Source organism: Struthio camelus, chromosome 16 (genome assembly GCF_040807025.1).
Source record: "Struthio camelus isolate bStrCam1 chromosome 16, bStrCam1.hap1, whole genome shotgun sequence".
Taxonomy (NCBI): domain Eukaryota; kingdom Metazoa; phylum Chordata; class Aves; order Struthioniformes; family Struthionidae; genus Struthio; species Struthio camelus.
In genome coordinates, this window is record NC_090957.1 from 21,249,282 (window position 1) to 21,274,616 (window position 25,335).

General features: G+C 40.6%; 2 protein-coding genes across 12 annotated transcripts in view; one reads left to right on the forward strand and one right to left on the reverse strand.

Moving 5' to 3' along the window:
- Positions 1-3,272: 3,272 nt before the first annotated feature.
- LGALS9 (galectin 9) lies at positions 3,273-10,594 on the forward strand (the record flags this gene model as incomplete). The annotated part of the gene is given in 3 exon segments (XM_068910576.1): positions 3,273-3,495; positions 3,728-4,056; positions 5,485-10,594. Coding segments are annotated over 3 exon segments (633 nt in total), but the record flags the coding sequence as incomplete, so codon positions are not given.
- Positions 10,595-13,557: 2,963 nt separating this feature from the next.
- Positions 13,558-25,335, reverse strand: part of NOS2 (nitric oxide synthase 2) — a 33,771-nt gene continuing 21,993 nt past the window's right edge. For 10 of the 11 annotated variants that reach the window (XM_068909291.1, XM_068909290.1, XM_068909289.1 and 7 more), the window contains 17 exons: positions 25,043-25,144; positions 24,185-24,379; positions 23,705-23,787; positions 23,241-23,385; positions 22,872-22,976; positions 22,646-22,695; positions 22,354-22,528; positions 21,599-21,731; positions 21,074-21,152; positions 19,999-20,177; positions 19,118-19,281; positions 18,077-18,287; positions 17,646-17,733; positions 16,683-16,804; positions 15,962-16,110; positions 15,012-15,206; positions 13,558-14,393 (listed from right to left, as the gene is read on the reverse strand). In XM_068909291.1, coding sequence (XP_068765392.1) covers positions 14,277-14,393; positions 15,012-15,206; positions 15,962-16,110; positions 16,683-16,804; positions 17,646-17,733; positions 18,077-18,287; positions 19,118-19,281; positions 19,999-20,177; positions 21,074-21,152; positions 21,599-21,731; positions 22,354-22,528; positions 22,646-22,695; positions 22,872-22,976; positions 23,241-23,385; positions 23,705-23,787; positions 24,185-24,379; positions 25,043-25,144 — 2,292 coding nt within the window. In that variant the 3' untranslated portion in view covers positions 13,558-14,276. The remainder of the gene's footprint in view (positions 14,394-15,011; positions 15,207-15,961; positions 16,111-16,682; positions 16,805-17,645; positions 17,734-18,076; positions 18,288-19,117; positions 19,282-19,998; positions 20,178-21,073; positions 21,153-21,598; positions 21,732-22,353; positions 22,529-22,645; positions 22,696-22,871; positions 22,977-23,240; positions 23,386-23,704; positions 23,788-24,184; positions 24,380-25,042; positions 25,145-25,335) is intronic. The other variant, XM_068909298.1, reaches the window with a different exon arrangement.

The window sequence follows — 25,335 nt, forward strand, 5'->3', positions numbered from 1 at the left end:
CTCTGGAGTTGCACCCTGTGCTCTGTCCGAGGTGCGGGAAGGGTTCAAAACCTGGCTTTAATCATGAGATTTGAGATTCTAATTCAACCTTATCTTGGTTCTGTGTTTAACTGCTCTAAAATTGCTCTTTTAAAAGCAAAACCCAGCCACCTAGATCCAGTATTTTAAAGGAGGGACTGATTCTTGTTTCTGGGCATGATTATTCTCTGGTGTAAGTCAGCTGCTGTTAAGACACATGGAAATCGAGTGACACCAGTGGCGTTGTACTTTTGTGAAGAGTCAAGGTCTCTTATTAAGGCATTGCAAACCAAGTGGGGGTCATTACACTGCATTGTTTTATGATCACTTGTACTATCTCCTCTTGCAGAGATGTGAAGGAGTGAATAGCATGGTAAGCCTGCATCATTTTAGACTTGTAAATGTGAACCTGGCTGTACGATGCTGCTACAATAGCCACACGTCAGTAGTGAATGTAAATGGAGTCTGTAATATGGTGAAAATGGACACGTTTTCTTTTCAAATGTGATGTAAACTTTGTACAGTAAATTTTTTTTATATTTTCTATCAACTGAGTGTCTTCCAGAATTGCTATTAAATTAAAAATTGTTAGTATTAACAAAGGTTTCTGTATTAGTTTATGCAACTGATGCAAAAAAAAAAAAAAAAAAGAAAGAAAAAGGAAAAACAAGTGCACTCTATGCTAATGAAGTTCTGGATATGTAGGAACCTTTTCAGTGAATAAATCTTTGCTCTGGATAAGGCAAATGTTACAGAATTGTGGTTTGACGCACACTCACACCATGCCCTTACTTGTAGCCAAATTAAAATATGAGCAGATTTCCATAGTGACCCACTAATATTTCACACACTACAGAACATTGTCCTGGAGGAGTCTCAACTCACTGAAGAGTTATATATCATACAGTAGCTTATACTGAAGCAAAGCTTAGAAGTCTCTCCCTCCCCCCACCAAAGACTTAAAAGTAGTGTTGGGTACTAGAAAGTTTACAAGGAAGAATCAAAAAAGAAAAAGGCACTTGCTGCACCATCTCTCACCTAGTTGGTGTTCAACCTCTAAAGGAAAGAGAAAAGGATGACCTGACTCCCCGATAAACATGCCTTTCTCCAAGTAATGGGAGATGGTCCCTGTGGTTTAGAGTTAGGAATTGAAGACAGTGTATTTGAAAGCCTGGAGGATGTAGGAAGAGTGTATGAAGGAGTAGCAGATGGACAGAGATGACTACCCTATCATGGTGTGTCAGCTGATGTGCAGCTCGTTAGCTCTGTTATCACTTTCACTCTTGTTCTTCGTCCCCTTCCTCCCTGCCCTTCCCTTTTCTTGAACAGAGAAACAAGCAAGTTTCCTGTGAGGTTTCCCCTGCCACATTCAAGAGTCCAATGAACGCTGGGAAGGGCTGGTCTTTGAGATGTGAATAACCATGGCATCTGGTGGGCTCAGGCCTGCCCTGTCCGCAGCTGGACCGCACCGTGCTGACCCGGCTTCCCGGGGTGGCCAGGCTGGGGGGGGGGGGGGGGGAGGGCAGGGAAGCCAGCAGCAGCCCCCGCAGACTGGGTGCAGGAGCCACTTTCCCCATGAGCATAGTCGCGGGGGGCCAGCAGCACGGAGAGGTCAGGCAGCCTCCTCCTATGGGGCTGGACCAAGCCCTGAGCAGCCCAGTCCAGCCTCAAGGCTGGCCCCACTTTGAGCGGGAGGCTGGTCCAGCCGAGCTCCTGACATCCTTTCCAATGCGAGTTATCCTATGACCTGAAGCCTGCTGCCACCCCTTGCATGGGGCTGCTGGAGTGACCTGGCCTGGGGAGGCAGCCTGGTCCCACCTGGAGCCGCAGGAGCCAGCGCTGTGCCGACTGACAACAGCAACCCACCAGTCCCTGCAAACAGCCGTTTCTCGCTGCTGGTCGCACAAAAGCTACCTCAGATGCACTTATATCATCACAGATACCAGCAGCAACACCCATCCTTGCAAGCTCAGTTAAGTAATAAGTTTCTTCCCACACATTAGAGTATCCCACTTACTGGCATTACTCCTGGTGGCCTTTGTGATGACACGCCAATTATTGGGACAGGAAGCACTCTCCAAATGAGTGACAGGTAGGCATTTTGGACGTGCCATTCCCTGCAGCAGAAAGGACAAGTCTTTGTTTCTCTGTTATTGTAATACTCCAAAAACCCAGCTAGGATTAGTGCTCATGCTGCAACTTCAACTTACCTCCAGCTTGATCCATAACCCCCTTAGATATGTTTGTAAACCTCAGTAAGCAATCTAGTCACTCAACACTTGACATATTTTACAGCCCAAATTATTTGCAAAACTGTAGTGATTAACAGCTCCAACTGTCCACCTCTGTCAGTTTTCTGAGGTGCTGCTGGAGCGATAGAGGAGAGGAGAGGATGCTTTAAGCTATCCCTTCAAGGAAATGAAAAAAACATTTCAGGTTCTGGCATGATTTTCTAAAGACCATACTAAAGATGAAACAGAAAGCTCTGGCCAGAAAAATACACTTTGCTTGCAAAAGGCTTGACGTTTTCTTGTGGCGTTGTTTATATTACCAATTCTTTTCTCATGGGCAAACGCAAACCTCTAGGAAGACAACCTAGAGCCAGCAGTCAAGGACACATACTGAACTGTATTTTAGCATCCAAAACAGAAGCACAGCGAATGCCATCAGTGTAGTCTTAAAGAGACTAGATGCAGCTGATTTAAATGATCACCCCTAGACTAAGGCCAGAGCTTTAAAGAAGCAGACCTGCTCAAGTAGAACGTTATAAATACCTTTACAGCCTAACAGGTCTCACTTCCACCTCTTGGCCTTCCAGTTAGAATTTAATCTTTCAATATTTTATTGCTTTAAGTAAATAGGACTTGTGTGGAAAGTCTTGCAACATTCATCATATTCTACACTTGCAACATAAGTATAACATTTGCAAGCATAAGTATGTCAGACTAATAATAATAATAAACACACAGAACTAGATACTGACAAGATCGTAACCTTGCAAAGCCAGTTAGTTCTAGCAGCACAGACATCCAGGCTAGAGGGAGATGGTTGTTCACAAAAAAATCCTTGATATGTCTTCACAACATATTTTGATGAGAAAGTGGCTTACACTTACGCTGCTCTAGATTTTCCACAGCAGCTTTCAGCTACTGAGGGAGTCCCACAGTGTGGGATAGGAGCTATCAGGAGACTATGCTCAAGTGTGTTTGATATTTCTGGATTTCAGTTAAAATTAATTGATCTTTTATCTTCCCTGTCCCCCTTCTAATAACAAGTTCAGCATGAACTTTCAGTGTGGAACTTGCCAATCTCCTCAGGCAGACATTGCCTTGCACTTCAACCCGCGATTCGAGAAGGGCGGCTATATTGTTTGCAACTCCCTTGAAAAAGATCATTGGGGAAAGGAAGAGAGAACATAAGAAATGCCTTTTACTAAAGGTCGACTCTTTGAGATTCTGATTTTGATTACCCCACATAGTGAATTAGATTATTAAAAAAATACAAACAGAAAAATTAAGTTCATGGGAACCCTTCCAATAATACAAGTGAGGTCAATAGCTATTTACTTTTATATTTGATCTCTTGTCCTTTAGACACTTGTGCCCGTATTTAGTGATATGCAAACAAGAATCTTAATCTCAGTGCGATTATTTGCGTATATTGAGGTGCACACACACATACAGGGTTAAGTCACATAGGCAAAGTTGAGTTAATTTGGTTTATGTTGATCGAAATTTTCAACAGCGTAGCGTCCATTTATTGTGGCTTACTACAACAGGGAATGATGGCTTCTTCTTATTCATTCCACTACATACATACACACACTGCTCACTCCTCTTTCTAATGGGACATCAACAAAATGGTTTACAATTTGTGAATGTTTGTACCCAAAAAGGTCTTATTCTGACAGAAGGACTGCTATTTGTTATGCAGGTGGCTGTTAACGGGAAGCACTTTTTAGAGTTCAGGATTCCCTTTACCAGAGTGGATACAACTACAGTGTCTGAGAACATGGATTTGGAGCTCATCAGTTTTGAGGTTGTAAGAACTAAGTCCTTATATTCAGTCTTCCCCAGCAAGGCAGAGAAAAGCCCCGAGACAGCAGCACCTTCAAAGAAACCAAGCCTTCCCTGGGAGTCTGGGCACCTCTCTGCTTCTCTAGCCAGGTCTAGGGCTAGAGCTGCAGCAGCGAGCAGAGAGGTAGCAAGTTATAGAGTGCTTTTTCCTTACTAGCCTGCTGGGTACTGAGAGCACATCATCTAGCAGCGTTTCCTTGAAGGAGCTGGCCATAACCAAATCCAAAGGAAGTGTCAATTGACTCCTAAAAAACTCTGAATTCAGTGGGAATTAAGGACACACCTCCTTTCAGGAAACACTGATGGGGCCCCTGGCTCCCAGATTTCATTATTCCAAAAAAATATTTCACTGGAGTGGGTGAAATAGAAGAACTATATTGAATGCTCACTGAGGGGAGGAGGGAGTAAAAATGAACAAAAAAACCCGCATCCCATCATCCCTTTCAACTACAAAGTTCAGAAAGGAGAAGAACCAGACTTAGGGATAAAAGAAGTCTAAGCTGTTTCCAAGGAATATCAGAAACTAAGCCCATGCAGCTATTTGCTGCGTTTCCAGACACTGAGCTGGAAGGATTCTTGATTATTTCCCATATCCCATATTTTCTTCATCTGAAGAGGCACATGTGGCCATTACGCCAGTCTATGAGCTAGTGCTATTGAAGCAGAGAGCATAGTGTGTATGTACAGGGTACGGTACATCTGTGCTCATAAAGGAGAACAACCCAGTACATGTTAAATACCCTTCTCTGAATTGGGCAAGAGTAAGTAACTATCATGATAGAAGGTCCTGTTTCTAGAAATCCTATTGCAATAAAGCAGGTTTTGAAATAATGTACTCAAAGGGTGACAAAAATCTCACATTTAGTTCATATAAGAAAAATAATTATTAGAAACTATGATGCTTTTGTCTATAGACTATGCTATTCCTTATAGGCTTCTTTTAAGTAGTTCAAAGGGCCTGAATTAATAAGTCAGTCTGATTTGCTCTCTTTGCATAATATTAGGTTGAATCATTGACATCCTTCCACAAATGGGATTGTAAGCATTTGTGTTTTTTTTCAGGAATGGTTCATTTTGTTTCCTCTTAGAAGTCAAACTTGAGAGGCCTTCAGCTAGAAGACAGCTGGCAAATTATTTCTTCACGTTGTATAAAAGGTTACTGTAAGAGGCTGTTCAGTTTTTCTGTTGTGCTACTCAGCTTCTTGCAACAAATGGCAAGAAGCATGTCAGTGGCATTAAATTGAAAGAATATGGAGAAGAGAACCCAGATCTAGGCTTTCTTTACAAGTTGCTGGAAGTTTATGATGCCTCATGCACGATTTCTTTCCTGTGATTTTATTGCCTCCTCGTGGCTACTTTTGTTAACTACAGATATTTTTTTCCCTTCCAGGTCCTTGCAAGCCTCCCTCCTGGACCAATGTATGATGCAAGTTTAAGAGATGTTGAATCTATGCGAAATTTTCCCTCCTGAACATGATGGGCCATGATATTTAGTGATTTAGAAACCCCATCATTTGGTTTTCTTGAAGCATTAGACTATGCTGAGAGCAAGTTTAGTCTAGCTCAGTATTTTAGGACTGCTAAAAAAAGTTAAAACATAGTAATAATTAATTATGCAAGACCAAGACATCAGGCCTGGAACCAACCCATAGGTGAGACCTAGCATGAGAACATGGTCAGCATCTTCAGCTCAAGTTGAAAATAAAAGGTAGCAAAATTAGGTAAATAGACAAGTGCTCTTTTAAACTCTAATCGAGAAAACTATTATCTGGAAGATGGATGTTTTTCAGGTTACACAATCTGTAACTTCTGAAGAGATCATTCAGTGAGGATGTCCAAAAAGAGTTTGATGTTTAGTTTTTAAAGACATCACATAATGAACTTCAAAAATGATTATCTTAATATCATGCTATTGGAAGCTCTTCCCTTTCTCAGCTCAGGAGTCATTACAAGCAGGAAAAAAAAAAAACCCAAGGAGCAGAACAGCAACATTCACACAGCCTATTAGAACTGCATTTAAGCGTATGAACTATGATTTACAGAATTTTTAAATGCATTTCCATTGAAGCTATGCATGCTTCTCCCAGCTGCCTGTTCAGTTGCAAAATCGCTTTTCTTCCTAGCCAAATCTTACCATCTCATCTGGACCATTCCACATGATTACTTAAGTCTTTCTCAGTTTGTTTTGGGAAGGAATCCTGAAGGGAAACCTCTTTGAAGCATTGAAAGATTAGCTCAAGAGGAATGTCAGGGCACAGAGCTTTCAGAGAACAAATAGACTTCCACGGGTGGCAGATTCCCCTATAGTCAAAGGCAAGCATAGATTTTGCTTATCTAAATACAGTCCAATTGGCATGTTTTTTTCTTTCCCTTTTAGAAACAGGCTTGTCTCTAAGTTAGTTCAGTAGCTTTTTTTTAAGACTATGGTATGAACTGAGATTTACCTGGCATTTTCTGAATGCATAAAGAAATAAGAAACAAGTGTCTCAAGTCAACTCTCATTGTTTATCTCATTTCTAGACAAAGTTCTCGGCTGCAAAGACATCTGGAGCTCCACTGTCTGCTTAGTGGTGTCATTTATACTTAACATCTAAGTCTGCATATGAATGTTACGTGTTACATAGCCCCTTTTTGTGAAGCACAGGCAAAACATCACACAATTCCTTTTGTTCTTGACTGTGAGGAGGGGGGGGAAAAAAAATTACCACAAGATTTTTCTCTCAGTCCGAGATATTTTAAAGGGTTTGAACTCGTCTGTGGTATTAAACATTTCATTGATTTGAGGTATTAAATCCCTTAGATTTTTATTTGGGAAAATAAATGGCTAATATACTCTTAACACCTAAGCCCATTTTCTTTCCTTGTAGACTATACCATACTCAGTTTCACTTCCTGGAGAAATTTATCCAACAAAAAACATCACCATATCAGGGACGATTCCACCCAGTGCTGAGCAGTAAGGAGCAGCAATACCCTTTGTATTTACACTGTCATCAGATTTAGACTCCCCAGATTAGCAAAAGAAATAATTGCTGGCAAAAGTCTCCTTTGCCATCAACATACGACCATAAAAGCAGAAGCTGATGAAGGTTCATTTCTGCTTTCCCTGCATGCCCCCTCCTGCCCACTTACCTGATGTTCCTTGGAACTTAAGGACCTTCCCCCATCTTTGCTCCTCCACCCTACCAGCACCTGCAGTTTGGCCAGCGTAATGCAGATCGGCTCAGTCTGTGGATAAGTCTGAGCTAGCTTCCTCCTATTTCAGAGAGGACGGTTCCATTAACTTCAGAAAGGGGCGGTAGTGCCACAGGCTCCCTTCCGATATCAGCACCCCACATTACACTTTTGCAAGTTCCATCGCTTCCAAGCGGCGTAGGAGGCACCCCAGCACGCTGGTCCTGCACCACAAACTTCAGCGCAGCTCTGTCTGCGTGGAGCTGGGCATCTGCCAAGGCTCCTTGCTGGAGCTGCTGAGAGCACCTAGGGTCTCCCAGACAGCAGATCCAGCCACAACATTTTCACCTACGGATTGGGGGGAAGAAGTTCTGCCAGTGTAGATGCAGCCTGCTTTGCTGCCCTTAACAGAAGTGACACTATGGTGTGTTAATTAATCCCAGAATATTATACCTCTGCCAAACAGCTTTATACTGAAAACAACAGCAGCATTGTGCTATCCTGTAGGGAGAAGGTCAGGGAATTTTAAAGAGCACAATTTTACATTTCATCCATTTTATCCAAATCTTTCATGTGTGAACAATGAAAAAGCTTTCGATAAGCTAAACTTTGTTGTTTTCCCATACAAAATAAGAAATAATGAATTATATCCTCTATTAAACTTGAAGGGCAAGGGGTTTTGTTTTGTTTTAATTTAAAACGGCAGACCCAAAGCATTTCTATCAAGTATGAACCAGAACTGTCTGGTATTTGCCTGGTTGTAGTCGCATCCAAGTAATTTGGTTGTCTGAAGCACCAACAGCTTCTTATCTACCTGAAGCAAGATGCATCTTCTCATGTAGAAGAGTATCTAATCTAGCACTAAGCCAGCTAGCAAATAGGGAAAAACAAGAAGTATTTGTCTCTGTAGAAAAGAGGTTCCCTTTCCAAGTTCACGTCTCAGGTCAAGGGGCCTTTTTATACTAGCCAATTTTATTTGCAGAGTGGTTCAAGTCAACTTGCAGAGAGACATGCAGCACATGGCAGTACTGCACAGTGGCACCCTTATGAACCTAGGTCCCCCTGCCATCTTCTGTCAGAAGCAAGTCCTCATTTTCATCAAAATAACTGTATAATTCCTTTCACTTTTTGCATCCTCTTATTACTGTTATTCCCATCAAGGTATTACAGCAAGCACTGGTTTTACTTGCTTTGATATGAGAGTTTTGTGTCTTTCTGGCTTTAGATTTCATGTCAATCTGAAGGCAGGTGACGACATTGCACTTCATGTATACCTAAGGTTTAGAGAGAAAGTCATCATCCCCAACACCTCGCTGAACAGCTCGTGCGGGAAGGAGGAGCACACACTCCCCAGCAAAATGCCACTCTCCCGGGGCAGAGCCTCACAGTAAGCAAAGCCATTTTACATTATGGCTTTCTGCACCAGCTGACCCAGGCAAATCCCTGGCATAGCTTGTCACCAAGACCCATCAGAGAAGAACTATTCTAGCCCGTTTTGATGCTTTCAGATGACATTCACTTTTCTAACCTGGAGGTCAGCCTTAGAGAGGTGGGCAGTTACGATGGGAAAGGTTGAAAAGCCTAGGAGCCAAGCAGTTAAGAGTCCGCAGTCATTTGTTCAACCAAGACAGCAGGTGGTACCTGTTGGTACACTAATCAAGACAAGGACCAGAACTCATCATGCTTCAGGAAACTACCAGTGCGTTTTCTGAGATGAGGCAAGAGTCTCCAACACTTTACAAACATTAACGTTTTGCTCTTCGTTCATGTCGAACCCTGCAGGAGGCAGGGTCAGCAAAGCAATCAGAAGTCATAACTGCTCTAGTAACAGTTGGTAATTGCCACGCTAACTACTGCGGATCACGGTCTGCTAAGCCTTATCTCAGACCCACTAGACGAGACAAGCACTGCTGAATCACTTATCTTATAGAGCTGGAAAGCAAAGGCTGAGGTCAATGACTTTCTCTGCTACTGCACAACAAAACAGCAAGAGCTACATGCAAAAGCTATAGCCCTCCAACACAAACCAGCACTCCTTAGTGCATTACCCCAGCAGAAAAAACAGTAGATTTACAAGAGCAGTTTTAGAGACTTGACAAATATGGAGGTTTGCATTTACTGCCCATTTCTTGATGTCTATTAAAACTTCACTTCCCCCATCCGAAAGATTTGCTGTGGCATTTCCCACTGTTCTTCCCCTTTTTTTCCAAAGATTTGGATCTACCGTGATGCCTCAGTGCTTCAAGGTGGCCACAAACGGACAACACCAGTTTGATTACAAGCATCAGATTCCTAATCTGCAGCAGATTGATACACTTGAGGTTTGCAGAGATGTTACTCTGGCCCAGGTTCATGTTTAGAGACAAGATGCTGTGCACTGCTTAACAAGTCATTACGTATCACAGTAAGACATTACTCAATGTTGGTGGCTATCCAGGAAGTTTGGCAAATCACATTCTTACGAAAACTTAAATCAACGTGTCAAAAAAAATCAAACCTATCTTCTACTGAAAGCCTAAAAATACATTTTAGCCTATGATTTGCACAATATAGTATACAACTTCATTTATACATTCTTTCTGCTTAGATCATATTACTTGATTTTTAAGAGCCTTTACAATATTTCTTTTTCAATGATATTTCTTTCAATAGTCTAGACTGTACTTACTCTAAAGGAGAACAAAAGCTTTTTCAAAGTAATCAATGCTCTCATCTCAATAGAGGCAAATTCAAGCACAAAGAGAGACCGTTCATAGCTGCAGATGGCTATAGTATAACACTCAACTGCATTTTAAACCTTAAAACTAGAGGGGACCGTTTTTACCAGCTTTACTGGACAATCCCAACTGTTCAACACTCCTCACAGCACAGATATAACATTTCAGTCCAAGCATGGAACTACATCGGCCAAGTCCCTAGAGACAGCACCAGACAGCAACCCACAAAACATAGATCCAAACACAGCCAGCTGAGCCGAGATCTGGGAGAGCCTGACACAACACATCACGTTTCCAGCCCTCCCTGGACACAGCCTGCTCCTGCCCCTGAAAGGCAGCCGTTCAGGCCCACTTCTCCAGGCCTAACCCCGGCTTCCCAGCACCGACACTGGGGCAGGCCAGCCAACCTGCCCACCAAGACCTCCCTGCATTTCAGAGCACACATTCAGAGAGGACGCTCTCTCTACACAACAATAATACAACACACCAATAATGAAAAAAGAAAAAAAAAAGCCTCTCCCCTACCTGGATTCACACCACCGTCCTTGTCCCAGAGCCCCTCCATCCACAAGCCTTGCACCCCACTCCACTCCCTGCCCAGCCTCTTCGGCTGCCCAGCCCCCTGGGGCACAGCTGTTCCCCATCACCCTACCTGGTGGTGGCTCATCAGGCCCAGCTGGCTGACACAGCTGCCCTCCCAGGCAGGCTGCACGCCAGCAAGGGAGAAACACAGCCAGCCTGGGCAGCTACTACAGCTGGAGGCACTTAAGATTACTCCAGCTGCTACCGTAAGGCAAGGCTTGAACCGCTGTCAGCTCTGAGCTATGCAGTAGGTACGAATGCACCATATCCATACATCACTGCCTTTGCTAGCTAACAACTGCTTAATTCATTCCAATAAAATTTTGTGGCGCCTCTGGAATGTACAAATATTGCTACTGATACAAAAATAAAGATTGATGAAAAACTGCAATGAAAATTATCATGTTTTATCAACTTTCTCCCTTTTCTATCAGGTTTGTAAGATCAGTGCTAATTTGTTACACAGCAGCTACAAGTCTCTACAAAGTCCACATTACAGCCAGGATATATACTGCTTTCTGTCTGCTTGTTTGCTTGCTATTACTTTTTATTTGTGTTGTTGTAGTGTACACAAACGCAGAAGCATTCTCAGTCACAAAGACCTTATAACCTAAGTAATAAGAGTTGAGATGCATGAATGAGCCATTTGATAGGCTATAGTAATGCAACCATGCTCTCAGCCCACAACAAACATGAGGCAGTGTATGTATGAACTTAAAGCTCAAGGAAAGAGGCTTAAGTTAATGGATATTACCTAACAACAGGTTAGAAAGTACATACAGACTCTGTTACTGTGATCCATGTTAGATCAGCTGTTAAATCTCAGGAACACATTCACGTGTCTGAGCCCCATGGTTTCATGGGATATAGGGAAGCAACTGATATATCTACACTGCAAACCCAGTGACATATCAAACTAGCATGCGGACTGCTAACTCTCTGTGGCAACTTGTAGCTCAGCTGGATCAGCTCACTCTGTGCATCTGAGAGGCCAAGGAATCTTACCAATTATTAACAAGTGACTAGAGAACTGGAGTAAGCAAAAGACCTGCTTTTCAGTGGCTTGGCATTGAGCCTGTTTTGAAGGCTGAATTCCATCAGCCATGTCAGCTGGGCATTAATGAAACAACTAATCAATTGCTTCAGAAAGTGTTTAATCTGTAATTTAAAATTAGGTCCCCAAATCAGCAAGGTGCATAATCACTTCTATAAACTTTTAGCCGAAAACAGTTCCTCTGTGGCTAACAGAATTCCTTAAGTGCTTAAACTTAGGCGTATGCTTACTACATACTTTACTGACTCAGGGCTGTAACTAACACTTCAATAAATGCACAGCAGGCTGTTTGATCATCTTTAAGGTTTTAAAAGAGATACTCTGCATCTGGCTTCTTAAATGAAGTTTTGGTTTTCATCTTGGAATACAGTAATTATCTACTGACTATCATCTGCACTTTATCTTCCCCATTTATTTCTGTAGAAAAAGCAATTATACACAGCTTCAGATCAGTGCTGCAACTGAAATTAACTGAAGATTGAGACCAGTTTCAATAAATTCACAATGAGTTAGAACAGATCTTTGCTTTTCTTTAATCCTTTCTTTTAACTGCCTTCTTACCTCTCTGTCAGGGGGAAATTCCTGCAATGGTGGAATTAAGTTCCACAGTAAAACTTGCCTCATCAACTTAGAATGTATCACTGGAAAGTCATGCAGCTTCTGAGCTGATACATAAATACATTTTCCTCTTACTCTAACTTGTCCGTGTTCCTGTGAAGGAACAAATGTTCTTGCTTTCCTAGCTGGTAGCTCTCAATGGTGTCTCATGTCTTCAGGACATGGCACTATCTGAGGACACCCCAGTCTGTCCTCAACTTGGTATAAACAGCACAATTTTTTTTTCTTGATTTTCCCACCCTCCAAATGCAAGTGAAATATGGTTCCTTAATAATAGTGCAAGTGAGCACTTACAAAGAATTATGGTAATACTTCAAAATAAGTGATTACTTTGGAGAAGAGTTACCTGAGATACAAAGAAAGGATCCTGATATGGAAAATCACCTACTAAGTCATGTGCATGGAAAATGGGATGTGCTGTGATACACCCCTCCAAAAGGCAAGAAGCATATTAGCACTTTGAAGTCTGGAACTTATTTCTTCTGTTTCCTACACTCATGGGACTCATTTGAAGTCCAGAGCACAACGAAAACACAACTTGGCTCCCAAAGGAGAGCTTTCTTAATGGAAAGTGAAATTACTTTGTTCTATTTCCATCCCACCTCAAAAACTAGTATCAAAGAACATCAATAGAACATAGCAGAAAGTAACACTCACAGCATATACTAGGTGACCTGCTCCATACCTGCAAAGGACCTGCTCTTTCCATTACTGCCTTTGTGTCTGTTGTCCGACACTTCCTGTTCTCTGACATCACTGCTCAAATTCTGCAAAACTATGCTGTATTTTTGGTCTTATGCTTAAGGCTGTCCTGAAGTACACGAAACACACTGCATATACACAACACTGTTGACTTTTGAGTCTCAACTCTGTTTTCATTAGATTCCAGCTCCTGGAGACAAGGGGTGACAGGAAAATCTCACATTTAGCTTTTTTAAATATGAATATATAACCCTGGTAGTTTTAAAGATCAAACTAGATGTTGTGACATAACTAGAAGGCATAAAAAGAGCCAAAGGCAAAATGCAAGTAGGGCAAAATGTATTGCTGTTATTACCATTTATATTCTTGTAGTTTGCAAACCAGTCCCTCAGTCCACGGGCCAGACTCACACGTCTCTGCCAATAACAATTATGCATAACTTATCTTAGGTGGACTGTGCAACTCCTCGAGATGGAAGGAGTGTTTGCTTATGGAAGGAATGCTCATTGGAGCCCAAACCCACTCCACTGAACCCTGAGAACTTACCTACCCCCACTTTGTGTAGGCTGAAGCCAATAGCACAAAGAGGTACATTTAATCCATACAGACTTGTTTGTCTCAATATAAAGGCATCATTTATTAAGAAACAAATCAACTAAGTCAGAGCACAGAATACAAACATAAAAAGTGCTTATAATTTTTCTGACCTCATTGCCATGGGCTCTGTAACAGCAACAATTCAGGTCAAAGTGCTGAATCACATAAAGCAGAACTCATAACTGCTGCCTCCTCATAGGTATGCATTTGAAGTGTACGCAGCAGGTATTTCTACTTTGGAGCCATTATATAATGATCTCATTGACAAACATTACTTCAAATTCAACAACTTGTGTGACCGCACATTTCCAAGAAACACAATCATCCATTACTCGCTTTAAAGTAAAGAGAAGATAGGCACTAAAACAATTGATATAAATAAATCCAAGTAGATAAACAGTCCATTTCACAAAAATATTTGCATTCTAACTCATATAGTAAAAAATTCTAAATTTTCCTTATGAGGTTTTATTTTGTATTTACAAAAAATGTTAAATTTTTACTAGTCTGGAATTTAAAAAAAAATTGCATCTTCACTATAGAGATAATAATAAAAATCTATTAAAAGAAATCTGAAAATAAATAGCAACAAAAGTTAAATTTATTATTTTTCTTAATTAAGGCTAAGGTTTAAAGGCCAAATCCTACCATCAGATACATGTGTATGACTTGCCATGAATCAGAAGGAGGATTTGGCCCCTTCCTTTTCGAAAATAACAACAAATGTGCAAGAACTGTCTAAAACGTTGTTTGCTGATTTGCTCGAGGACTGATGGATTGCAAGGCTCTTACATCTCTTTTGACTTCATGTGGAAACACAGCCCCAAATATATCTTCATGGTATCGCTTTTGGCACTGCAAAAAAAGAAACCAAAGCAACTAAATAAATCCTGCTAGCTCCTCCTTATAGAATGGTAACCTATGGACCTAAAGGTCTTTTGTACTCATGACTGATTCAGTGACAGTGATCTTTTGTTACTATATAAAAGGAGTGGACTTTTGTTACTGTCAATAAAGGAACCTATCAAAATCCCAGATACACACGATCCAGGACAAGTTCTGATAAAACAAGGGTCCTAAAAGGCAAGCTGACCCAGCGCTGTGTTTTCAGTTATGTGCCCACTCATTTCTTAAACTCACTTTCCTCCTCCTCTGGTACTACAAAGTCTCAAATTCTTGATATTCCAGTCGCACTGCAAAGCTAATGTCCAGGATCCAAGAGGAGACATTGGACAAAATGGTAGGTGTTCGGGAGAGGAACATGACATGTCACTCACACACCCTAACCAAACAGAAACTATGCATTTTAATAATCATGGTGGGTGGACAAAGCTGGTCACTTAAGCTTTTTTCTTCTGCGTGCTGCTGGAATGAAGCTTATCATAGCCCACAGGATCTTGACTTTTAAGTCTTCTGTAACCCATGCTGGAGTACTCTTTGAATGAAAAGAATGCCTTGCACATCACAGCATACCTTTAGCTGGAAGATATATTCCTCTGCCTGCTGCTCAGTAAGGTTCAGTTTACTTGCAAGCATCCCCTTCAAAGTCTGAGCAACATCCCTGGCCATTCGTACGTCTCCACAGACATACAGATGCCCTTCTTCCTTATGCAAGAGGCTGTACACTTTGGATTCCAACTTGCTTTGAAGAATGTCTTGAACATAGACCTTAGAAACAGAAAAAAGGATCATTAGACAAGGTCTCTTTAATGCTACCTTGACTAATTGATATTCTAAATATGATGTGAGCCTACATACTTAGGCTCTAATTGCCCTAACTATTCCAGCTGTGTTTTGCACTACAGCAGAGGAGGGGAGAAATGTCCTCATGCTACGTTTAGAAGCCTCAGATTTGGAGGCTGGATCACTCTCTTGGTTGAACTAGAACAGAACTAAGGCTGTTCTTTTTTAGAATCAGTTGCCACTGCCAAAGACGCCTACCTTGCCAGGACAGGAGGACAGCTAAAAAGAGGCTAGCTTAGGCACTGTTGCTTTCTCTAATCAAGGTTTTTGCTAGCAGAAGAAATTTCCAGGGTCAGTGTGTCATTGAAATGGTGACAAGTGGCCACAGTAAACTCATTTCTAACTCCTAGTCTAATCATATCCCATGAAATGTAACGTTTCTGAAAATGTTATACCTTCTAGTTTCAAAGGCTGTTTGCACTTAAAGGTTTAATTATATGTCTGTTATGCCTCTCTATATAGCAGTAAGGGTTTTTTTATATATAGCTTGCTCATATTGAAGCGCACACTGAGATTCTCCTTTGTTTTGAAGGAATGAGGTCTTCTGCTACTTGTTCACAATACACTGAAGCAAAATGCTAACAATTTTTTAAGAAAAATTTTAAAGAGTGTCCAAATCTTAACTTGAGAGACCATTCCCAAAGGAGCCCATCCCTGAAGAACAGAGGAACCAGCCTTACTTTAGCTTGGCCAGGCTGCCTGGAGTAAGCTGTGTAGACCTCTTTCAGGACTCCTTTCCTCTTCATTTCCTGCATTTCTTCTTTGTAGATGTGATCCATGTCTGGCTGCCGGCAGCCAAACAATAATGTCATGTCACCACCTTTGATTCCTGAAACGAACATTGGAAAGTTGCTTTTTCTTTCCTAGTAAGGTCTATTATCTCTTATTACTATCCTGTTACAGGGCCCCATTGTCTCAGCAACTGCTATTTTCTAATTAGCCTTCCCCACTGAACATCTTCGGATGAGTGTGTGTGTGCATGTGTGACAGTTTCTGATTTAAGGGCCTGCAGTAGGACTGAACTTGCCTGGAACCTCAGAGAACCATGTGGAATCTCCTGCTGGAGCACATCCCCAAACAAACTGACACAAAGAAGCCAAAGCACCACCTCTCTCTACTGTAGCAGTCACTGAAGATACAGTATTTAAAAGGACACAGATAGGCTTCTTCCTCCAACCGACAGAATGGTTCAAGGCTACCAGAATGGTCTCAAGGTGGGTGGAGTTATTAGCTGTTTGAGTGCAGTGTTCAACCAGTCTTGGGATGACAAATCACCACATGGTTTACTTCAGTAATATTTCTGGGTGTCTTTTTCTGTAGAGATTTTGTTCTGGAGGACTAGGAATGTCTTCTGTTGCTGGGTTAAGCATGGCCTCCCCCTTGTGCCCATCCCCATTGTACCTTTCTTTTCCAAGTCATAGAGACGCTGCTGCCAGAAACCTCTGAATGGAGCAATTCCTGTTCCCGGACCAATCAGAAGGCATGGCTTGGTTGGCTCCCTTGGGAGCTGGAATCCATTAGCACTAACATACAAAAACATGTACAACTAAGAATGAATCTATTCCTACAAAGCTGGCGATTGTCTACTGCCCTGAATCTCCTCCTGTTATGCTAAAATACATTAAAGGTAAATTTGGCTTGAAGGGATCACCTCCTCCCTTTGCCCATCTTTTTCGCAGTCTGTCTAGAAGACCATGCTGCGCGGCAGCAGATATAGAAGCAACTCTCATGGGAAACTGAGCAAACATTTCTGAACAGATTTAGCAGTATTGAACAAATTCCTTCATTAGAATTCAATAAAATTTCAATTATTTTCCTGAAAATATTCACAGGAATTAATTTCAGGAAAGGTTAGGTAAAAAAAAATCCATGAATTTACACAGAGGGTAAATATTTGTATGAAGATTGTTAGTCAAGGTTTACCTGAGGCTTCTTTGAAATGATATGGCATAGATATGGGGGGAGAAGAGAAATACCGTACTGCGCTGCAGAGCCAAAATACTCACAGCAAAGAGTTTATGACTGACTTGTCAGTGTCAGTTGCCTGAATGATTTTGAACAGTACGGCCTAGGTGACTTTGCTTACTGTTCCCTTAGTTTTAGTTGCTCTGAAGAGGATATGCCAAGACCAATTGCCATGTGGATATAATCCTTCCAAAATTTTCTAATGATTTATGATTTTACTCAATATCAGACATGGTAAACCATCTCATCTCTGGAAGACAGAGTTCCCACTCCTCTCAAACTCAGATATTCCAAACTGCAATCACCAGTCACTTGAAAATCATATGCAAACAACCAAAAAAGGCTAAAGAAGGTGAACTAAGAACTGCTGGCATTTTTTTTTTGCTGTCATACACTCACCTGCGTACAAAGCATGGGACTCTTTCATTGAGAGCTATTGTATTCAGCCATGTACTGCAAACTCCATGGTGCAAAGGCCCTTGACCATCTGATCAGAGAAAAACAAACACATTTGTGAGTATGGAAAAGCTCTCCTTTTTTTTAAGAAAAACACAGTTTATACTTAAAATTGGGATGTTTAAATAAGTGGATATCTACTAAAGATTTATAAAACAAGGGTACCCTGATGAAGCTGCAGGATTTTAAAAAATCCTGATACAGTCTGAACAGCTGCAATGCTGTACACTATTCTGCATGTGGAATAATATCACAGAACAAACTTTTCTTTACAGATATTCTTTATGGCATATGGTAGAAAAAGTTTTTACTGAACCTCAATGCAGCCTAAACACTGTTTAATTAAGAGATAAATGAAAGTAACAATGCATTACCTCTTGTCTTGTAGTTGACCACTGCAACTGTCAGATGAATCTCTCCGGGTGTCATGTCACAGGAAGAACTAACAGAATAGTACCTGGGTTTCAGAAGTGGCAGCTGAGTCAGTAAGAAAGATGTTGAGATCTCAGCAGAAGGAAACTCCTCCAGGACCTCCAGGATGTTAGGGCTGTTGTAAAACTTCCATTTATTGTATTCTTCTGTGTTCTAAAAGCCAAAGGCCACCATTACAATGTTACCAGGACATGTTGAGTTCAGGAGAACAGGGGTGTTTGAAATGCCACTTATAAAATAAGATTCCTACTTTACATTTAATTAAACATGCAGTAAACTGCAGATCAACATAGAATTCTCAAAACATTGCCTAGACCAATACTGGGATTTCCTAAGAAATTGTTTAATTTTTGGAAACCGAAATGTAAAAACAGCCTCTATAATTTCTCTAAAATAGTAACTGCTACAGGGAGGTTGTCAAAACTAAAGAAGTATCTGTTTCTCAGCACCCTGCTACGCGATATCCACAAAATCGTAGGATCCCTAGGTCCTGATAACTACTGAGCACTTACTGAACCCAGCAGGAGAGGCAAGCCCTTACCACATCTAGGAGTCTTTGGTTACTTAAACCTACATCCCTCCTACTCTTGTAGTACCAAATTGTCTGCAACAGATGTCTACCAGCTTCCCTCTACCCCCTCCACCTGCAAACAGTAAGGTCTTTTAGTCATTTATCATCGGAAACCACCACGGCACAGGCAAGAGAAATAGGCAGGCAAACTGACCCACCCAGAACCACACAGGAAATATCAGATCATAAGAAATCTCTTGATTCCCATGCCTGAATTGAACTACACCACTATCCTTTCTCTCACTGAAGTTGGTTTTAAAGTGCACAGAACATGCAATAGAGGGACAAGAATCAAGCATCGTCATTACAGAAACTTCGAGAGTTTCTGCTACACAGTAAAAGGGCATCAGATGGCCTCTAATTTTCCCAGTACATAGATGTCTTTTAGCATAAATCTAGCCCTAACACTTACATGACATAAGACTTCCAGTCTCTCTTTGTCTCCTTCCTCTGTCACCAGCTGGGAGAGTTTTTTTAGCAGTTGTTGAGAGGGTGGAGTAGTGATATCAAGCAAGTATGTCAAAGCTTGGGAAAGCGTGCATGCTGGAATTTTTTTGTCGCTTGCCCAGTAGCCACCTGGAAATGAGGGAAATAACACTTGGCAATTCCCAAGACATTGGACAGCTGTAAGGCTTCACAAAACTCAGTGTCCTTTAAAATATAACTTCAGAGTACACACATGAAGGTCTAGACCACAGGGCACTACTGAAAAGAGTATCTGCGAAGAAAATTAATCTAAAAACTCAGTGATCAGACTGTGTAGTCTCCCTAAACCTGAAAGAGAAATCTGCCTGTTAAAAAGCTTAAGGTGAGGTTTCAAATTTTTTGTAAGTGGAGGATCTGACACAGAGAATTGCATGATAACAAAACAACAGTTTTAAACAAAGAGAATGAAGGAAGTCATCCTTCCTGCATGACAGAAGCCTATGATTTAGCAGGTTGCTGCTACTAAGATGTGGGAGAAAGTCATAACCTGGAAATCTATTTTAGGACTTTGATTTCAATAGCAAACTCTAGTAATTAATTTAATTGCAGTCAATAGCCAAGCTAGCAATTACATTACAAACAGTGTCTACCCAGGATAACTCCACCAGCACTGATGAAGTTACCACAGACCGCCAGAGCGTGCAAAATCAGAATGTAGGATTAGAAGAGCAACTAAAAGCATCAATTAAAATCCTATTAAAACAAAATGCAAAGATAACAGAATCAACTTCCGTCTAGAATAATTTGGAAGAATGTCTGAAAAATCTGTCAATTATCTGTTATTTTCTCTGAAGAGAACCAACTCACCATTAGTGCAGGTTTCAAGTCTGATAGCCTGATCAGCTGGTGGGGCATCTTTGACATGCGCAATGAGGCCACAGACCAGTTCTGGCTGGTTGCCTGGGAAAATCCCAACATGTTCTCCAGGCAGATAGTGCACTTCCTGATTAGTTTCACAGGAAAGCTCAATCAGAATGGTAACACGACTGGATTTAAAAAAGAGAAACCAGATAGGTCTTGGTTACATCAACAGGATTTCCCTTAAACTGTGCAGAAAAGGAATAAAACTGAAACGACAGTTGGCAAGGATTGTTTGTGTTCATTACCAAATTATCAGACCAGTTTAGTAATTCATGGAGACTTAATTGAACAATAGTCTAGATATGTGATGTATTTGTATCAAAACAAATAAGATGCTGAGGTGCTTCTTGATCAGTCCAGTATAGAATAAATTTGCCTGTTATCAGCCAATGAAAGGAAGTGCAGCTCTGCTGAAGACTGAACAGTTCACATCATAAACCAGCTCAGGGGACCTCCAGTAAGGAGACTGTATTTAGAAAAGGGATCAAAGAGACTTACTGGAGGATGCTGGAGAGCCATTCATGAAGGCTATTTCTAAGGAGGATGTTGTAACTGATTATCATTTTGTGTTTGTGTACTGTCTTGTCTCAGCTTGCTTTGCAGTATGACTGCAAGCAATACAGCACCTTCTTGCACTGTATCTCTTCCTTTCTTTTTGTCTAGAAAATTTTGTTTCTAAATGAAGCAAACATTTGCTTAGCATGTAGCATACCAAGAAAGAGAGAGGGACCACACACCTGACTTTCCACATTTGGAAGCTATCAAAGGGCCATATTCACAAAGGTATTTAGTTCCCTACACTCCCAGAGGCTCCACTGGGAAGTAAGGCATCTAAATAGGAGCTAGGATACTATGTATTTTTGTGTTCTTGTGATAACGATTTACTTCTAATGGTGGTACCAAATTCAAATATATTTCTCTATAACTACAGGGAGAAGGTGTTCATACCCGGGGAATTCAGTTACTTTAAGATTTTAGTAAAACGTAGTATTGTAATATTCAAGAGAATGAGGTACAATACCTGGATTTTAAACTCTGCAGATTCTGCCGGAATTTCAGCTTCATGGGAATTACATCCTTTCCGTGAATGTCTGCAAGTGCTGTTGAGAAATAAGGACACGACTCATGGCAATTTTGTGATTGCATTTGTTTAGAAAGTCTTCATGTATATGCAGAAAACAACTGAAATATGTTTGCCCTAGAACATACAGCGCTTTTAGTCAGTTATGTGTCCTAGACAGAAAATAAATATGCTGTAACGATTGCACACTTTTCCTGACTAAATGTAGTTCATTCCAGTCTTTGCTATTCTTCTGAGGCTGCCAAAACATCTGCCAGTTCTGGTGCTTTGATGTTACCGCACTGGAAGAGATAATGAATTATTCCATGTAAATCTATGACTTTTTTCTCCCACCACTGTACTTCATTTTTATATGAAGTCTACAACATAGCACTGTAGCAGGGCCATGCCACTCTTGGACAACCTTTACAATTTAGACCTATCCGAAATAAATGGACAGAGGATGTGGGAGATGGGTGGCAATACCTTTAGTCAAGTCCATGGTTTGAGAGTCATATACTATCCTGTAATTCTTAGGATACCAGTTTTCATCTGAAGTATATATCCCAGGCAACTGAATACTGTTTTTCCCACGGATGTTGAAAATGTCACAGGCAGTCTAGAAAGAAGAAAAATTAAAGGTTATTAATGGTAAAAAAAATATTCTTAGCATTGTATTTTGTCATTTTGCTGATATTCGTTAACGCTATGCTTATTTCCATAAAAATAGTAATGACACCAGGATGAGGAGTTAGAGCTAATTATGGTCTCGTTTAATCCTAATAGGGAGATTCCAATTTCAATGATTGCTATTATTTATTGATTCAGTTGACATCAGTGATGTTAGAGGGGTTCAGTAAAGTTCTACTTTTATACCAGTTTATCCAGAAAACTGATCCACTTAGAAAAATTCTGATGTCTGATGCTACTGTCCTTGCTCTTATGGGGCATCCTACTATCCAAGAGGTTGCATGAACCTTTATGTGAAGATAATAGAAAAGGGACCCAGTTCACTCTTCAACTTAAGGAAGCAGTAGAAGTGAGGGGAGTTCAAAATTCAAATCTAAATCCACATGTTAATTTTGCCAATGGCTTTTTTTCTCTGAAATGGATTGAAATAAAATGAGTAAGTTCAATTTTGTGAGGTATTTAAAATCATTTTTTCTATTTTATGGGATGCTACTCACGACTGAAATAAATGAATGAATGAATGAATATGCAAGCTAACTATTTACAGTCACCTTGAATGCACTGACTGCCCAGCTGCGAAAAGCTTCTTCCTGCCCATTGAGTTCATCTCCTTCACCTATTGGAGTGAGCTGAGAAGCCCCTAGCTGGGTCAGTTTTTGGTCAATGGCATGAGCAAAGGCACAGAACTCTGGATACATGGTGGACCCCAAACCAAACACAGCATATCTGCAGAAGGAGATATAAACAAGTTTGGGGAAAGACAACATTAACAGACCACAATGCTATGCTAAATGAAAGGCAGAAGGACTCATCGCATGCAAACAAATAACCAAGTATTTTTACCTAATTTTTTTTCTCAGCAATTTCAGGGTCAACAAGGAGTTCTTCAATGTCTGTATAAAAATTCATAAAATATTTAAGATTAGAAAAATACCCTTTGGCTTATTTAAAACAGAAGCGAGACCCTGATTCATATCCTATTCAAGTGCATGGGACAAACGAAAGGGTGGTCTTCGGTCTCAGTGGTTTTTGAACTGAGTCTTAGATATGCTTCTAAGTTCAATATTACCTTTCCATTATTTGGAGAATCTCCATTTCCAAAAGTGCTGGTAACCACTAAAAGAAGAGTTTCTTTTTCCAGGTCACAGATTTTGTACTCATCCATGCACAGAATCTGGAAGATACCAAGCTCATGAGAAATTGCTAGGGGACATAACTAAGAACTAGCATTAGATATCTGTGTGACTGTCAGAACACTGTTTACCAAATCTATGAGGCATTGTGCTAGATCAGTAAAAAATCAAACTTCTAGCAAGCTATTTTTGCTGGAAATTCAAAACTTCAAGTGAAGGTTTACAGAATGAAGGAACTTGCAGTAGCTGATAACACTAGCCAACCTTTGCTCTCCACTTAGTGTGGACGATTTATACTTTCTTACCTTAGTGTCGAAGGCACAGTTGAACAAGCTGCACAGAGCGTTGGCTAGTGTTTCAGATTTTCCAGTCTCTGTTGCATAGATCACAGTGACCTTGGATCTGGCTGCCATTGTTTTTCGCATGAGTGAAGATGCAAAGAGTACAGCCCTGAAGAAAAAATAAAAAACTAAACATGTATCATTTTGAATATAGCTACCAGTAATTCAGATTGATTCACAAAGAAGCTAGGAAAGGCTGATCTTGAGCATGGCTTTTCCTTGGAAGATTCTTTAGAAGAAATACACTGGAGAGAGTCCTGATTAAGAACCTCAGTTATGAATATTACCTAACTGTGGACACGTGAGTCTGTGATTCAGACAATTCAAGTAATCCCTATTACAAAAATTACTCCAAAAATTTGGAACAGCAGCATCACAAGAACAGAGTAGTTGGACAAAAGTACTAAGTCTTTTATTTGAACACTTACTTTGCCAAGATGCTAAGCTTTATTTCTTTTTTCTTTGGCCTCCGGGTCTCATTATGCCAGAGATGTGTTTTCCAAGCATCCACCTTTAAAAAAAAAAAAAAAAAGGTAAGTTTCAGGTATGAAATGTAAAATAATACACAATTTGTTTATCTGTGAGAGGGCTAGATTCAATCCCATCTGTACATATGACCTGCTGCCTGCTGTGAATCCTGTTCTCTACTGACTGCATAAATACAGGATCAGTCTCTGTGTAGCACTACACTGCATTTTAATTACAGCTTGAGAATTCAACAAAACTTAACCTCCCACAGTATAATAGAAATTGCCTACTATTTATGAATCTATCAGTGAATTTTTTTTTTGCAGGCACCATGACTGACAGGGAGGAACATGGGCTTTTAATTCAGACTTTCCAAGTCCCATACTATCATCCGCACTGCTGAAGTTGTCTGCTAAAATCACCTTTTTAATGACATGTACCTGGTAATAAAAGAAGGGAGTGAGGACATAGTTCAACATCTCCTGGTGGAACACAGGAGTGATGCTCCCTGACATAGGAGGCACAAGCCACACCCAGTCAGCTGGGCAGCCTCCTCGCACACGGTACTCATTCTGCATGTATTTCATGAAGGACTCGGCAGCAGAGTGGTGATCCATGATAGTAACATTTTGTTTCTAGAAGAATTGCAAAAAGAAAGGCAAATTAAAATGCCCCTTCTGCTTTTTTCCCCGATATAGTTAAAGTAATCTTTGCTTTGATTGATACCTGGATGATTTTAAACAGTTCTGGGAAATCTTTATTATCAGCAGCTATTATACAGATACTGTTCTATATGGACCTTTGACTTGGTTTGCGTTCATTTTAAATCCTTTTTTTTTTTTTTTTTTTTTTTAACATCAGCATCTTTTGTCAGCGTTTTACCTCTCCAGCATTAGGAGAGCATGCTAAAATGCCTCTGATTAATTTTTACCTGTCTCTCATATTCTTAACGATAGCTTAAATAGCCGTTGTAAAATGAAAGCTTTTAACGCAATGGCTTTCCATAGATTTTGACACATGGACAGATGTGTTGAAAGAATTAATAATCTTGCCCTTAACTTCCTTTTCTCTCTTTTTCTCCATCTTTTGCCCACACATCAGATTTTTATCAGGCAACAATATGAGATAGGGATTCCTACACTTTCCCAAGTGTAAATTAGGAGTAACTCTACTGAGTTACATTGATAGCCTCCTATGAATTGAATGTTGCTTTGGCACTATATTGGTATCAAACTGGTATAAGTGAAAGGAAAAGAGGGCCCACAATGTTCAGTGTCTCTCCAAGCTCATTGACTTACTTGGAAGCTATGAAGCACAGCCACATTAATCTCTACAACAGCTCGGTCTTTCCATAATGATGAAAGTTTGTTTGTTTCCAGTCCCATTCTTCTTCCTACCTCCTACACATGAAAAAAAGAGAGAGGAAGAAAAGCAAACTTAATAAGCAGAACTTTGACCTGCGATTTCTCCATCTTATTGAAATAATACACAAGAAAAAGTATCAAGAAATGGGGGCGGGTCAATCCTATGCTGGGGAAGTGATGGCAGCAGAAACAGTTGGTGTCAGAGGTGAGCTTAAATCATGGAGTTC